The sequence below is a fragment of the Emys orbicularis genome, chromosome 6 (genome assembly GCF_028017835.1).
Source record: "Emys orbicularis isolate rEmyOrb1 chromosome 6, rEmyOrb1.hap1, whole genome shotgun sequence".
Lineage (NCBI taxonomy): Eukaryota > Metazoa > Chordata > Testudines > Emydidae > Emys > Emys orbicularis.
Window position 1 is genome coordinate 88,374,307 of NC_088688.1, and position 15,771 is coordinate 88,390,077.

Genomic DNA, 15,771 nt, shown 5'->3' on the forward strand with positions numbered 1-15,771 from the left:
TGACCAGTGTCTCAATCAGTTTGGTTTATTTTGTCTAGGTTTTTAAGTTAACAAGCTGCCTGAAGTTATATGATTTTATTTCAAATGTAACCATAGAATAAGCAGCATCAGCACTCCCAGGACATTTTAAGGGGCAAGGTTATGGGTTTGCTGAAGTAACCATCCAGGGTGCAATTCTTGAGTTTAAACTGACAGAACAAATTCTTATCAAAGCCTCCTTCTGAATATCTTCTCCTTGCATGCAAAGTGCAATGGATGTACTGAGTGGAAGATCACAAGGGGTCAGTGGGTACAGTTAAGTCTGAGTTAATTTGAAATTATGCAGTTAAGTTAAACTATAACTAACTTTAAAGTTTCTTCCCCATGACCTCCAATTAACTGACACTATATTTATATATTTATAACTGGAGTTTAATGGCATTTTTTCCTGAAGTTCAGTATTTTAATAGTTTTCCTGTAGGTACAGTATATTTTCCTTGGTTTGTTCTTTAAATTGATTTCCCTATTTTTCAAAACAAATTTTTATTGTTTAATAGATTTTGTTGCCAGTGTATTTATATACATATATCTTTTGTTCCACTTTCCCTTGTAAACTGTTACATACAGATTAAGACAGCCCCTTCTTTGCAGAAATAATCATTTGTGAATAGTGAATACCGCTATCTCTCATCCTAATTAGAGACAGAGAATGTGAGAATCTCAGCCATCAACGTGTCATAACTATCAGCAAATATTGGCTATTTAATGGCAATGACCAAGTAACGTACTTACCCTTCATCCCTCACCTTGGATTATTAAACAAATATAAAAAGGGATCAAAGAATTTCTATTCTGCCCTCAAATGCTACAAAAGTTGTGTGAGCAAAGGTGAGAGACAGCCAGTGCATCTAGGGGAGTAGTGGTTTTGGGGGATGCTCCACTCGGCAACCCCTCTTTTGGTGATCTATTAGGAACAAGACCTGCGAAATAGGTAGGGACAGTCATTCTCTGAAGCATGCTCCTTCACATTGTCCAAACCAGCAGGTAGAGCGATGCAAGTTATTGCACCTCCTGAAATCTAGACTGTGAAAATACTTACTTTGTAACAACAATTCTTCCTTTTACGGCCACTGCTACAACTACAGGGCTCCCGTGCTCGCAGTACTAAGCTCACATCTTCTGTTGCCAACACAGCCTGATATACTTGTTTCTGGAACTCTGTCAGGGAACAGTATACCATCTGCCAAGATAGAACCCCAAAATACAATTGTATGCAGCATACAGGAAAAAACAACAAAGACAACAATAAAAATCTAAAACAAATGTTAAAATAAACTAGTAGATGTATAGGTAGTAACAGGGCATTTTTCTGCTCCCAATAAAGAACTGGAGGCTGATGTGCTGGGAAAAATAGTGTGAAAATATGGTCAACAGGTAACTGTGGTAATTTTAAGACTTTTTTTTTTAAACCAATTCTATTAGCAGTATTAAAATCAAACTACATCAATCATTCTGTAGTTTTACTTCCACTACATTTTCTTTAGGCTTTTTTTTTTTTTTTTTTGGTGAGTGAGTGAAGGGTTTAAAAGGCCTAGCCGTAAAGGTTCTTGCCCACTTAGTCAGAATGGTTTATTTGCCTTTTCCTTTCGCTCCCCTTTGGCACTAACTATTGTAGAACACTTCTACTGTCAGGGAAGATAAAACACAGTCAAATCTAAGGAAGCCATTGATACCGAGAGTCACAGGAATAGAGAGAGAGAGAGAGAGAGAGAGAGAGAGAGAGAGAGAGAGAGAGAGAGAGAGAGAGAAGGGGGATCTGTACAGTGGTGTGTCCAAAACTCTTATCCCTCCTCCCAAAGACCATGGGTGGCATCTCCATGACATCTTTGGTCTTAACCAGCAGGAGACACAAAATCCCAAGATCACTTCTGAACCTAGGCCACCCACATAGCAACAGCACCATGCTGTGCTATAATAATACAACAGTAACTTGAACATATACTCACATTAACAAGAGAATGAAAAGAAATAAAACCTGCTAGATTTAGAAAAGCATCTGACTGACATTTGTGTTAATCTTTCCTTTAGAAGACACAGTTTGGATGACATTATTACAGGCTCTGTATGAAGGGCAAAACAAAATCTAGAAAAACAGCTGCAAGCTAATGTGTTTAATTTATTAAATGTATTTGTGCTTGCCGGCTAGATAAATTCTCATATTCATCAAAACATCCTAGTCATGATGATTAAAGAAAAAAAGTATGAATTCTTAAATTATGTTTATGCCAGCACTAAAGAAACAGCCACAATTGGACACAATTAACTTAAAAAAAAAATAAAAACCATTTTCAAGTATTCTATTAAAATGAATACCAAAAAAGGGGAGGATTGAGAGTAATTGTCTTTTAACAAGTCTTAATTTATATATTATCAGACTTCACATCCTGCATAGGATCAAGGCTGCACACAGAAATGTGTAGCTGATATTAGACAAATAATTACAACTGTGAATATAAATTAAGCATCTGGACGTGTTAATGGTCAGTCAAATGCCCTGCTGGGCATTTCCATACTCAAATAACTCAATCCGAACATGCAATCATAGTAATTATGTGAACACATTAAGTGTGCTATTGCATGTGCATTTTTGCTCACAGCCCTGAACCTCTGAACTCTTGAAAAATCTGACCACAGAACCATGAACTACTAGATACACTATACAAAACAACACTATGATATATATGATAGCAACCAGAATATGATATATTTATTAGTATTTTGTAAAAATAGTCACTCTTACTCTGTCTTCCTTCTTTGGCAACTGATCACTAATAAAAGCCTTAGTACGTCTCAGGAACCAGCCAGACATTTTTCTTGCTAGCTTCTGCATGGCCTTTCGACCTGTTGCTAGCTCTCTCTTAGTTGCGGTGTGCCTCTGGCCATGCTCCACTGGATCAGAAAATTCCTTCTTGAAATGTGTTCTGCTACCCAAAAGTCCGGGTATAGCCCTAAAAGAAATAAAACAGCAGCAGTCATTTGCTGAACACCAATGCAGAATATCCTCTTCCATTGACTAAAAGCATATGAAATATTCCTGACTAAAAGTGACAGATCTTAAATCAATCATCAGCAGTGAAATGAATAAATAAGATTCCTGTATATAATAGAAATGTATCATTCTACTTCCAGACAGTCAGCCTTTCCATATACTCACCGTCAGCCTAAATTTAGGCACCTAAATCCCTATACAGGCTCTTCAGTAATAATGACTCAATCTTCAAAGGAGCTCAGTATCTGCAGGTCCAATGGATGCTGACAGGTGTTATGAATCAGGTCACTATTATTTAGGAGCTTATTTAAGGATTTAGGTGCCTGAAGTTTAGGCACCCAGGTTTGAAAATGTTGACTTTGATTCTTTCTGCTTTAATTCCATCCGGTCATACAGATATCAAATAGTTTAATGAATCTGAATCTAAAGAAAACAACAGTAATTATTAAACTCATTAGGCATTTCCTGAGCAATACTCCCTATTGGGTAATCCAGTCTAACACCATCTCAATGTTTTAGTTGCTTGAATTTTACATTAAGCTTTGCTACTAACTCATCCCCTTCCTGACATTTCAACTCAGCCCACAATTGCTCCGTATTTAAGATTTTTAAAATTGTAACTAATAAAAGATTACTTTGTTTGCACTTTCTATTCCCTCAGCTGGGGTCTTTTTTCCTCTTTGGGGCAGGGACTGTCCCTTCCTATATATTGCACAACACCTAGCACATTGTGGGCACTACTGAAATATGAATATACACCTCTACCCCGATAGAACGCTGTCCTCGGGAGCCAAAAAATCTTACCGCGTTATAGGTGAAACCGCGTTATATTGAATTTGCTTTGATCCGCCGGAGTGTGCAGCCCTGCCCCCTGGAGCACTGCTTTACCACGTTATATCCAAATTCGTGTTATATCGGGGTAGAGGTGTATAATTAATCATCATGAGGACACACAACACTCCTAGCTACATGAATGTGAGTTGTGCACTTTAGACAAAGCAGGGAGCAGAGTGCCTGAGACTAGGAGCTAAATAATTATTCTTATCCTGTTATGTGTGGGGTGGAGTGGGGGCACCACAGGCCAGGGAAAGAAAGAAAGGACCATTGGAAAGAAGTTAGGAGGGGTAACAGTAAGAGAAAAGAACTCCTCCCCTGCTTACCAGTATCCAAAAGAGTGAGGGGACAAGGAGGACCAGATACAAGCTATCCAAGACTAATGTAAAAGATGGGTTATTCCAACAGTTTGGGGGCAGTGCCCTGGTGGGAAACCACATGTACTTCATGTGACACAAGGCAAAAGTGTGATGGGATTCCCACTATGGCCCTGTTTCTGGACATTGCTGAGCTCCATACATCACCACCCTGTCACTTCTCTGGATAAGTCTCAATTAAAAAGTTAACTTCTTACTTACCAGTCCACGACGCACCATAGTTCTTTCATGTTGTTCTGAAGAATGGTTCCAGTAAGACCTATACGAACATTGCATTTTAAAGCCTTCATAGTTTGGGTTATTTGAGCCTTTGGATTCTTGATTCTGTGTGCTTCATCTACAATGACAGCTGACCATTCTAGGCTGTGGATCAACAGGAAATACAGTTTCATGTAGCGGTCACTTGCATTATCTCACAAACATGTACTTAGAATTAGCTGTGCTTCCTCACAATTGTTGACTAAAAACAAGTGACTTAAAAGAAATGCCATCAACTTTAAAAAAATTCAAAGACAAGTCCAAATGTAACAAGTAACACTTAATATTATTGTAACTGAAAAAACATATCACCTATTTTTTCAGCTAACTTTATGCATTTTACATCCTGTTGTGTGTACTCAGTTTCACTATAGTCCATTTGTTCAGATCCTTCACACAGATAAATGCAAGAGAAATAATGTTTCAGGAGACAGAAACATTTGGTTTTACCATCACATACAATGGGACTTAGGTGTAGAGATTTTTAAAATTCTCTTTAAAAAAAAAAATCCTCAGTTTTCAACATGGCAGTGTCCCTTAAACTGTAGTTTAAGAGGAATCTAGCTCCCTTTCTTGAGCATTAAATCAACTGTGCAATGAAAAATAAGCATCAGAAAATTGTACTAATCAAGTTTTTTAAGCTTGCACGAGGAGAATTTGATTACGTTCATCCATCTGTTATTCACATGTAGTTTATTTTTACTTTGCTACAACTAGAAATTATGCTGGTTCCAACCCGGCAGCTAGCTGAGCCACCCACTATAGCTAGGGCCGAACCAAACTCATGGCCATGAAAAATCACGTGTTGGACTGTGAAATCTGGTCTCCCACTGTGAAATCTGGTCTTTTGTTTGTTTTTACCCTATACTATACAGATTTCACGGGGGAGGTCAGCGTTTCTTAAACCGGGGGTCCTGACCCAAAAGGGTGTTGCAGGGGGGGTCAAGGTTATTTTAGAGGGGGTTGCGGTATTGCCGCCCTTATTTCTGTGCTGTCTTCAGAACTGCGCGGTCAGAGAGTGTAAGCTGTTGGCCAGGCGCCCAGCTGCAGCAGTGCAGAAGTAAGGGTGGCAATACCATACCATTGAACCCTTACTTCTGTGCTGTTGCTGGCGGCGGCTCTGCCTTCAGAGCTGGGCTCCCGGCCGGCAGCCGCTGCTTTCCAGCTGCCCAGCCCTGCAACTCTCCCCCCCTTTCTCACACACACACACACACACACACACACACACACACACACACACACACACACACACAAAATTCCTTTTTGGGTCAGGACGCCTACAATTATAACACCATGAAGTTTCAGATTTAAATAGCTGAAATCATGAAATTTATTATTTTTAAAATCCTATGTCCATGAAATTGACCAAAATGGACCGTGAACTTGGTAAGGCCCTAACTATAGCATTGCTTTTATAGGCTACTGCCTTTCCTATGATTAGACTTATCTTTTAAAAAATTAATTTAGCATATTGACAAGACTTTGTGGCCAAAAATATGAACTATTGCCAGTCACGCTATACTAATTCTGTGAAAGAGAAAGACTGACTGTCTCCAGGGCTATTAACCCAGCAGCTTTTAATACCACTAACTCCACTTTTTAAAGATTTTTTTAAAAGTGAATTTAACAATTATAAAAAGGTAGCAGATTGAGAATCCTGTTAACTGAAATCTTCCATTTCCCCCACATAACAGGTACAGCATGGGTAGCAGCAGTAGGGAAAACATCCTTATCAGTGAGTCTGAAATATGACCGTAGGGATGACAGGATTGTTCATTTTCTTTGGTATCTCTACTGCCAATGATATCGGGGGGACTGGTTAAGGGGTTGGAGGGATGTGGAAGGGAAAGCTGCATATCTAGCAGCAAGGGAATTATGGACAACTATTACAAAAGTAATTTGATCAGCAGCCATTGCATGGTAACAACTTTTGGTCACTATCAGTCTGGAACACAATAAAACCCCATGACCTAAAGGTGAAATGATTCATATCACATTACTAATCCTGAGTCATCCAGCCCCCACAGAGATTTATTTAAATTCAAATTTATAAACCAGGTAGAAGATTAGTTCTGAAATAATGATATTTTGAGCAATTTCAAAATACATTCACTTCAAGTTTGATGCTCCTTTAATACAATCAAGCAGCTGCAAGTAGGGGCAGGCATATTTTAAAGTATCACGTTTTTTCCCCCTGTTTTAAAAAAGCCCTATTTTAGATTAACTTATTTTTAAGACTGAACCTTCATTCAGTACTACTGAAATACTCTGAATCAAGTAGCCCATGTCAATCTCCTACATTTCAAAAATCTACTGTAAGAAAAGTCAGATCCTCTCAAGAGAACATAAGAGAGATAAAACCATGGCTAGATGCAAAGTAGGAACAGGAACAAGCATATTTGAAAGTAACCAAGTAATTTCAACTAATCATTCCTTATGCTCATGCATGAAGAGATTTGAGTATAGGGATTACTTCTCCCTCTCACACAGATTCTCACATCTCTACTCCAAACCACAGTATTTTTAAACAAGACTAGGTTAACAGAGATAGCTATAGGGATCTCTTCAGCTATGATTCAATCTAAATTGTTATCAAGTCCTGAAGGTGAACCCAGCTGTTTAAACTACAAGACCATGTCAAGCTGTCAGCAAGTTTGTACTGTGAGTTCTCTAGTATTTAAACAGTCAATGCTGACTTGCTCGATTGATTGTACTCAAGGTCATGAACTACAGCAGAGACAAATTGGAAAGCAGGAAGACCTCAAATTCTATAAAGTCCTTTGGGGTATTAAGAAACATAAATATTACAATATATCTCTTACTTAAAGTTTCCTGAATTGAGGGACCAACACAACCTGGCAAAAAGCACTGCACTGTGTCAACTATTTGCACTGTACACCAGAAGTTCATCTATTGTGAGGACTTGTTGGGGGGTGAGGGCGCTATGGAGAGTTCTATGCTAAACTGCATTGAAAGACAGCTAAATAAATAAATATTAAATAATTTTCTATCATTACTTTTCCATGTAGTCAACTGCTGTAGTTGCTACAAAAATATTATATGACCATGAATGGGCAGTGAGGCTGTCTGTGGGATCACAGATGAGAGGGTGGGTTGTCTATGAGACAATTAAAGCATGGTCCACTAACAGTGGATACTGACCTCTGTCATGCAACAGGGATATGTAACCTAGATGCATATTGTATTACTAGTGATGACCCGCAGCTTTGCCATTCAAGTTTATGGCAAGTATGGGGGTGGGAGAGTATGTGCACTGTGCTGGGAAATCTTGTGTTGATTTGTGCGAATGACGAATGCTGCGGTGAGGAGCTATCTGTGTTTGGGGTTATTGTGTGTTCTGGGAGATTTGTGCTGAGTTGTGTCTAGGGGGTGTGCACTGGGAGACTGTGTTGAGCTGTATGGGTGGTGAATGACGGCTAGTTGAGTTAATTTGTGTGAGGGTATTATGTTTGGGTATTTTGCGTTGTGCAATTTGTAAAGTCAAAATGGCTGAGAACTTAAAAAAATACATTTTCCCCAAAGTTTGTGCCCAGAGCTGCTCCCTGTTGGGAGGCACCACCATCTTTTTGTTACCCCACACAGCTGTCACTCCCACCTCCTCTGATCAACTGTCATATTCCAACCACCACAGAACCTTTGGACTCCCAACATTCCACCTGGTTCTCACAGGGAATATGAGTGAGATTGGCGGAAATGTGTGTGTAGTACTGGGAGATTTTTGTTGATTTGCATGTGGGTTGTGTGGTGATGGGAGCTTTGTGCAGGTGGCAAGTGAGGGATATGTGCTGCGGTGGGGGCTGAGTGTGTTTGGGGTTACTCTATGGGCAGGGTTATGTTAGTGGTTTTGAAGAACTGCAGCAGTTGGACCCAGTAATTAACCATCTGGCCAGTCTCCCTCATACAACCAATAAAATTGTTGCAAGCTAATTAGGTGTAGATATTAACTCTGATATGGCAATGGCCTAGGACTCTTTGCCTGACTTTGGCTGTACACCACATGGGTGTAATTCATAGTCAAAATGGCTGAAAACTTAAAAACTGGACTGCAACAGACTGCAAATCATGCTGATGATTCAACCTTGTGATATTCTGAACAAAAAGAGTTCACAACCATGCTTGAAGCTGTTTCCATCACTTCACATTGATTCTATACAAATCTTATGCTTCAAAGTGACAATCCTGGAATCTTATTATATACACATGAAAAAATGTGACTAGGGCAGGGATTCTCAGGGTATCAAGCCTCTGCCATCCCATATATTTTAGTGGTCATTGTGGGGGGCAGAATGGGAGAAACAGAGACTAGTTTGCCTGACATTTCAACATTTAATACAGCTATCATTTCAAGAACTACCTTCTTGGGGGTTACCCTTTAGAAAGAGAGATTCTGTTTGGCAAGTTCACTGGATATAGATATACTGTATCTCTTCATTCCACCTCCCAGTAAGGAGTTAGATCAGAGGTAGGCAACCTATGGCACGCGTGCCAAAAGGCGGCACACAAGCTGATTTTCAGTGGCACTCACACTGCCCAGGTCCTGGCCACCGGTCTGGGGGGCTCTGCATTTTAATTTAATTTTAAATGAAGCTTCTTAAACATTTTAAAAACCTTATTTACTTTACATACAACAATAGTTTAGTTATATATTATAGACTTATAGAAAGAGACCTTCTAAAAACGTTAAAATGTATTACTGGCACGCAAAACCTTAAATTAGAGTGAATAAATGAAGACTCGGCACACCACTTCTGAAAGGTTGCCGTCCCCTGAGTTAGATTCACAGGATTTAAATAGTTGTCAAAAAAAATTTAAAACCAAAACACAATAGACAGTTACAAAAAGAAGTGTTTGCACAAATGAAAGTTAGAAAATGTTACATTACCTGTTAAGTTCATCCAAACATAGGCGAAGCGTCTCATATGTTGTTAGAGCAATCTCATATTTTCCCTGCTTGATACGACTCAGTTCATTGTCCTTTCTACTGCCATGTAAAATAGCGACCCTGAAATAGCCCCAAGTGTCCAACTCATCCTTCCAGTTATAAAGCACAGAAAGAGGGGCCACTATTAGGAAAGTCTAAAAACAAACAGCTGTCATTATACTGCTGCAGAACCCATGTCAAAAACATTGTATCGAGAGCTGTCATGCAAAAGTCAAAATAATGAGCATTGTTTTAGTATTTAAAAGTTTGAATTTTATTTAATCATTTTCCATGAATGATATCTATTATTTGCTTACAGTTATATGAACTGAATAGAGAAGAGAAGAATCTGGAAAGAAGATTAGAGGACAAACTCATAAAAGTAAAACAATCTGAGTTTATTTACAGTGTGTTATCATCAGAGGAAACATATAGTAAAATGGTGTCCAGAAGGAGTACTCCTTCAAAGCAATAATGGTAGTTACTCAAGTTATACTGTAAAGCTTAAAAAAAAAAAATCTACTTCATATGGACAGTGAGAATAAAACTGATGAAATGCAAGAAATGTAGAAAAATTATGACTGTAGACTGATGGAGAAAACACAAACCATCACTTTCTACTTCTATAGAATTTGCATCCACAGATCACAAAATGTTTTACAGATGGGAAAACAGAGTCACAGAGTGATTCAGTAACTTGTTCGATGTCAGAAAGCTAGTTAATGGCAGAGCAAAGAATAGAAAACAGATTTTTTGTCTTCCAAAAGACACCTGCAACTGAATTATATAATTATTCCATTAACTATATTTGCTACAACTAGCCTCAAAAGGCCAATATTGATTCACATTTTATTTGTTTTATAAAATGTATTTTAGGTATTAGCGATATTAACCCTTGCCAGAAAATTGCAAAACACTAAAATTGTTCATGGTAGATATAGTTAGCTGATTTCAACCTTTTTACAACATGTATTTTAGTTCTATGCATATATTCCAATACAATAGATATTCTCTGGATTCAATTGTGAATTTTTGTTTAATAAAGTATTTCAAATTTACCTCTACTGTTTTGTATTTAGTAAGCGTTTGTATTAGTATGTTTACATGGCTTTCATAAAAAGAAACATATGACTGCTAATTGGTACATGCCATTGAATAGGACACAGGACTGGGAAACAGGACACTAGGTTCTATTCCTGGTTGACACACCTTGGAAAGTCACTTAACTTCTGTGCCTCAGTTTTCTCTCATCTGTACAATGCGAATAATACTAAATTAACCACATTTGAGAACTCGTTTAAAATACACAGATAAAAAGCACTATATAAATATTAAGTATTATTAATAATACCAAAATCTTTTATAATCCTGGTCCCATTACAAATGCTCATTCAAAGGATTGTGGGACCAACTCATGGGCAAGATATTGAAAAGCTTCCATTTAGCACATTACTTTGGGTAAAGGAACTAATCAGAACTTTACGAATAAAAGTATGTATCTCAGAATCCTATTTCAAGCAACAATACTTATTACTTGTTTACACCACCCAAAAGAGAAATAAGGGTTACTTGCATATTGTATACCATTGAAACTTTTGTCATCATTTTTTTCTCTCTTTCTTTTCAGGGAATTGAACCACAAAGGAAAGTTTCTTGAAATCCACCTTGTCTAAACTACTGCATACAATAGGTTTCCAAAACACCGATTTTTAAGCAATATACAAATTCATTGTGGCAAAAATCATCAAATAAGAATTAAAGTAAGACTAAAAGAGGCAATTCAAAAGTAATTTTACTTAGTTGAACATCTCTTCAGCTATATCATGGACAGGTGTAACTTATAATGTTAGTTATGTGTCTTAGAAGTTCTCTACTCCCTCAACTTATGAACTGTGAAACTGAAAATATTATCCAAATTCTACTCATTATGTTGGTTCCATACACATTGATACAAATAAAATATCAAAAGACACCTGCTACAGGATAATATATAAATTATCATTATACGTGCCATTACTTTAAAACAGTGGCAAACTTGCTGGTGCAGTCTTAAAACATGGGGCCCATTAAATCAACGATATTAAGTTGCAGCTGATTTAATCCTGAAAAGAAGATGGATCCACAAACCAACCATTAAAAATATGTAAGTGTTAAGAATTTAAATAAAAGGTTTAAAGGTTTAAGATGGTTCCTGCAACTCAATCACCTCAATCAAATGAAAATCACCTGGGTCTTTCAATGTAGGCATACGAAGGTGCGTCTTACATTTAAAATAAACTTTTAGATAATTTATCCATTTCCTAACATTATAACAGATTATACAGGAAATCATATAGCCTCACTTCTAAAATCATCATCTGTCTACCATTCAACATTTTATAGCTTATGGACACTTCACAGATACAATAATGTCATTTTGAGCCATCAAAACACCTATCAACTTGTAAGTCATTACAAAGGGAGCCAATAGCTATCCCTACGTTTAGGTTGCCTAGCACTTTCTATTATAAAAGATCCTTCCCGTCTTTTTTGAGACACACTAAAACCTCCATCGTTTGTAGCAGGATTTTGAAATTCATCAGAGGGAAAGCCCTTAGGCTGGAGAAATACTTTTTCTTTGTCTCATGAAATTACACTCGGTTCTCCTGATATGAACCATTTTCCTTTTCTTGCTTCCATTGCTCATAGGTCTTAATTACATGATCACATGCAGTTTTCCATAGGACACTTGCCTAATTCAGTGCACAGAAAGGACACACATGGAAGAGTTAAGGTTACACTAGCATTTCCTAACTTTCGAGTGCTTGACTTTGCAACTTAAATAATGTTTTTTAACAGTTTCGGTATGCAATATACTATGTATTAAAGCATAATCAAATAACATTTAATTTTCCTTTCACGAACAATGGCTTCACTACCTACTTAGACCATTGGCTTCATCCTGCTGAATTTTCCTATTGAATTTTCACATTTTGGTATAGTTAAATACAGGGCTGGCTTTAGTAAGTGCAGGGCCCGATTCGAATACCCGGCAGCGGTCCGGGTCTTCGGCGGCGGGTCTTTCATTCGCTCCGGGTCTTCCGTGGCACTGAAGGACCCGCCGCCGAAATGCCGCTGAAGACCCGGAGCGAGTGAAGGACCCACCGCCGACGTGCCACCGAAGACCCAGACCGCCACCGGGTGAGTAAAAAAATTAAAAAGGCGCCTATATTAGGTGCTCTTTTTTAGGGAGCGGGGCCCTCTTAGGCGCGGGGCTCGATTCGGGGGAATTGGCCTAAAGCCGGCCCTGGTTAAATAAATGCTAGACCTACATACTGCATTGTCTCGGTTTTTAAAAAACCGGGAGGTTGACTTGCATTATCTAAAATCCATGAACATCTGTATTTCCACATGCAAACACCCCAAAACCTGGCATACGCAAACATATTTTTTGCAGTGCAAGTAAGCTTTTATTAAAAAAACACAACATCAGCTTTTATGTTATAAAAAAAGTCTCTATCAATTAAAATCTGTACCTTTTTGGGGATATATGTTGGTTCTTTTTTCATGGTCCTCAATAAAAACTCTGGCATATTGTTTTCAATATCTTCACGTGTTCCCTTTTTGCATAGTACTGCAGCCAGAAATGAAATGACCTAGAGAAAGAATGCAATTTACAGTGAATATGCAGAAAATGCAACAAAACATGAATATGTCCTTCAGACAGCAGACATTCAGGGCACGATCCTGGAAGTGCTAAGCATCCTCAGCTTTTGCTGACTTCATCCTTGAGATATGAGCTCAACTCTCCTACAGGGCTAGAATGTTTGCTAATGAGTGAAGAAAAAAAACAGTGCCCTGAAAAATACACAAGATGTAGTGCAGGAGGATAGGGAGAAATGATGGAAGGGGCACGCCTAGGAACTTTCCAAAGAAGTGAGGAAATAGGGTCCTTGAATGGGAAAACAGAAGCAGCACAGATGTGGTTAGTCCACCTGAAACTTCAGTCCAAAGTTTCCTCTGGGGAAGGGTTTTAAAGTGATGGTTACCCAATCCTATTAATATGTATTTCTTATATATTTCATAGATAAGGCCAGAAGAGACCGCTATTACCTGCTAGTCTGACCTCCTGTATACACAGGCCATAGGACTTTCCTGAATTAAACTAGAGCATGTCTTTTAGAAAAACATTCAATCTTGATTTAAAAATTGCCAGTGACAAAGAATCCATCACAACTTGATAAATTGTTCCAATGGTTAATTACCCTCAATGTTAAAAATGTGCACCTTATTTCCAGCCTACCTTTATCTAGCTTCAACTTACAGCCACTGGATCTTGTTATATCTTTCTCTGCTAGATTGAAGAGCCCAATATCAAATTTTGGGGCCCCATGTAGGTACTTATAGACTACAATCAAGTCACCCCTTAACCTTCTCTTTGTTAAACTGAATAGACTGACGCAAGGAGCTCAATCACTATATAAAGGCATGTTTTCAAATCTTTTAATCTAGCAGTTTTCAACCTTTTTTCATTCGCAGATCCTGAAAATTTTTTGAATGGAAGTGTGGACCTCTTTGGAAATCTTAGACATAGTCTGCGGTCCCCCAGGGGGCCATGCACCACAGGTTGAAAACCACTGTTTATGCTAACAACCACCTTTCGCGGACCTCTTAGACATAGACCACTGACCCCCAGAGGTCCACAGACCACATATTAAGAACCACTTTGAACATTCTTGTGGCTCTTCTCTGAGCCCTCTCCAATTTAGCATCATCCTTCTTGAATTGTGAACATCTGAATTGGACATAGTATTCCAGTAGCAGTTGCACTAGTGTCAAATACAGCGGTAATATAACCTCTCTACTCCTACTTGATATTTCCTTGTTCATGCATCCAAGTATCATATTAATTCTTTGGGCCAGCATTGCACTGGCAGCTCACATTCAACTGATTATCCAAAATGGCCCCAAAGTCTTTTTCAGAGTCACTGCTTCCCAGGATACAGTCCTTGCTCCTCCAATTCTCTGAGGCTAGCACCAGGATTAGCTTTCTCCATTGGATTCAGGGGCTGAACTACAGCAAGGTCACCTTGTTAAGCCCCAATTGCAACGCACTCTCTGCTGACTTCAGCTTATCTGTCAGCTTGGAATGTGGGTGGCTTGGGGCAATATGGGTATATACACTGCAACATTCTATAGTAGGTTAGAGGCTCACAGTCTGAGCTATTTTGGGCTACACTTCAGTTGTCATCCAGAAGAAACAGAAGGCAAAAAGCACAGCTATTGGCAGACACAGTTTGGCCACAAGTCACATTTTTAAAAATCACCCAGGTATGATGTCCCAGGAACTGTGCAGCAGCAAGAAGCAGCTGCTCTGCCACTGCAGTGTTCATCTTTTAGAAGTTCGGCAGTTCCTCTATTGCTCATAGCAGCAGCCAGCTCCCGTCCCTTTCCTCTGCAGCTGCCTCACAGCTGTTCATAGCAGGACAGAGCTAAAGCTGTCAGCACCACAGAGAAGGAGGTAGCCAACAGGGAATGGTGGAGGGAGAGACAGTAAGGAATGCTGAGCTGCCAGGAAAAAAACCTGCAAAGGATAGAGGTGGGTGGGGCATAAGAGGGGGAAGCCACCATGTGGGGCAGGAGAATGGAAAGCTACCATAGGGGCCAGAGGAGGCAATAAAATTTTAGGCACAATTCTTCATATAAACTGAGGGGGCAAGGTGGTTCTGGAAGTTTGTACGCATATCAGTGAATTTTAATAATAGGTTTTTGGTGGTGATGGTGGTGGTAAATTTTTTTTTTAACCCTGTCAAGCATAAACTGAAATTCCCCAGAAAGTAATAACTTCTAGTGGTTTCCAGACTCTTCATTTATTTGAAGAATTATCCCCATCAAACTTTCACATTTTGGTAACTGTGGCAAAGGCCTGAAAAAGGACAATCTGCCAGAGAAATCTGTTGCTCCTTCAACTGAAGCAGGAAGCAAACTGGAGAACAGGCAGCATAAGGAGGGGGAACTGAAGCCAAAAACATTTCACTTTTCTCTGAGACACCTCATAACAGATAGATAGGGGAGACAGAACCTCCAGAAACAATATAGTTTGAACTCTGTAAAATAAACATACATAAATTATTTTGTAAATCCATCCTGCTACAACAGACACAGCCATTTCTCAGAATGTTCTCTAATAACTATTTTACAGCACAACTACTTAGGTGGTCACAAGTTTAAGGAAATAATTAGGAAAAAATAAAGACTTCAAACTTTATTCACTCTCAGGCCTTTAACTTTGTTTTTAGCCTCTTTTCAAGGTGTGCTGGAAAAGGAATAGAGATCTTGCTACTACTCACCAT

The 15,771-nt window shown here is 38.7% G+C and overlaps 1 protein-coding gene across 1 annotated transcript in view; it reads right to left on the reverse strand.

Moving 5' to 3' along the window:
- The window catches only part of ERCC6L2 (ERCC excision repair 6 like 2), a 61,612-nt gene that overhangs the window by 33,866 nt on the left and 11,975 nt on the right, over window positions 1–15,771 (reverse strand). Inside the window, exons 4-8 of the mRNA XM_065406381.1 lie at window positions 12,955–13,074; window positions 9,401–9,594; window positions 4,441–4,602; window positions 2,780–2,987; window positions 1,079–1,219 (exon numbers count right to left, since the gene is read on the reverse strand). Coding sequence (XP_065262453.1) covers window positions 1,079–1,219; window positions 2,780–2,987; window positions 4,441–4,602; window positions 9,401–9,594; window positions 12,955–13,074 — 825 coding nt within the window. The remainder of the gene's footprint in view (window positions 1–1,078; window positions 1,220–2,779; window positions 2,988–4,440; window positions 4,603–9,400; window positions 9,595–12,954; window positions 13,075–15,771) is intronic.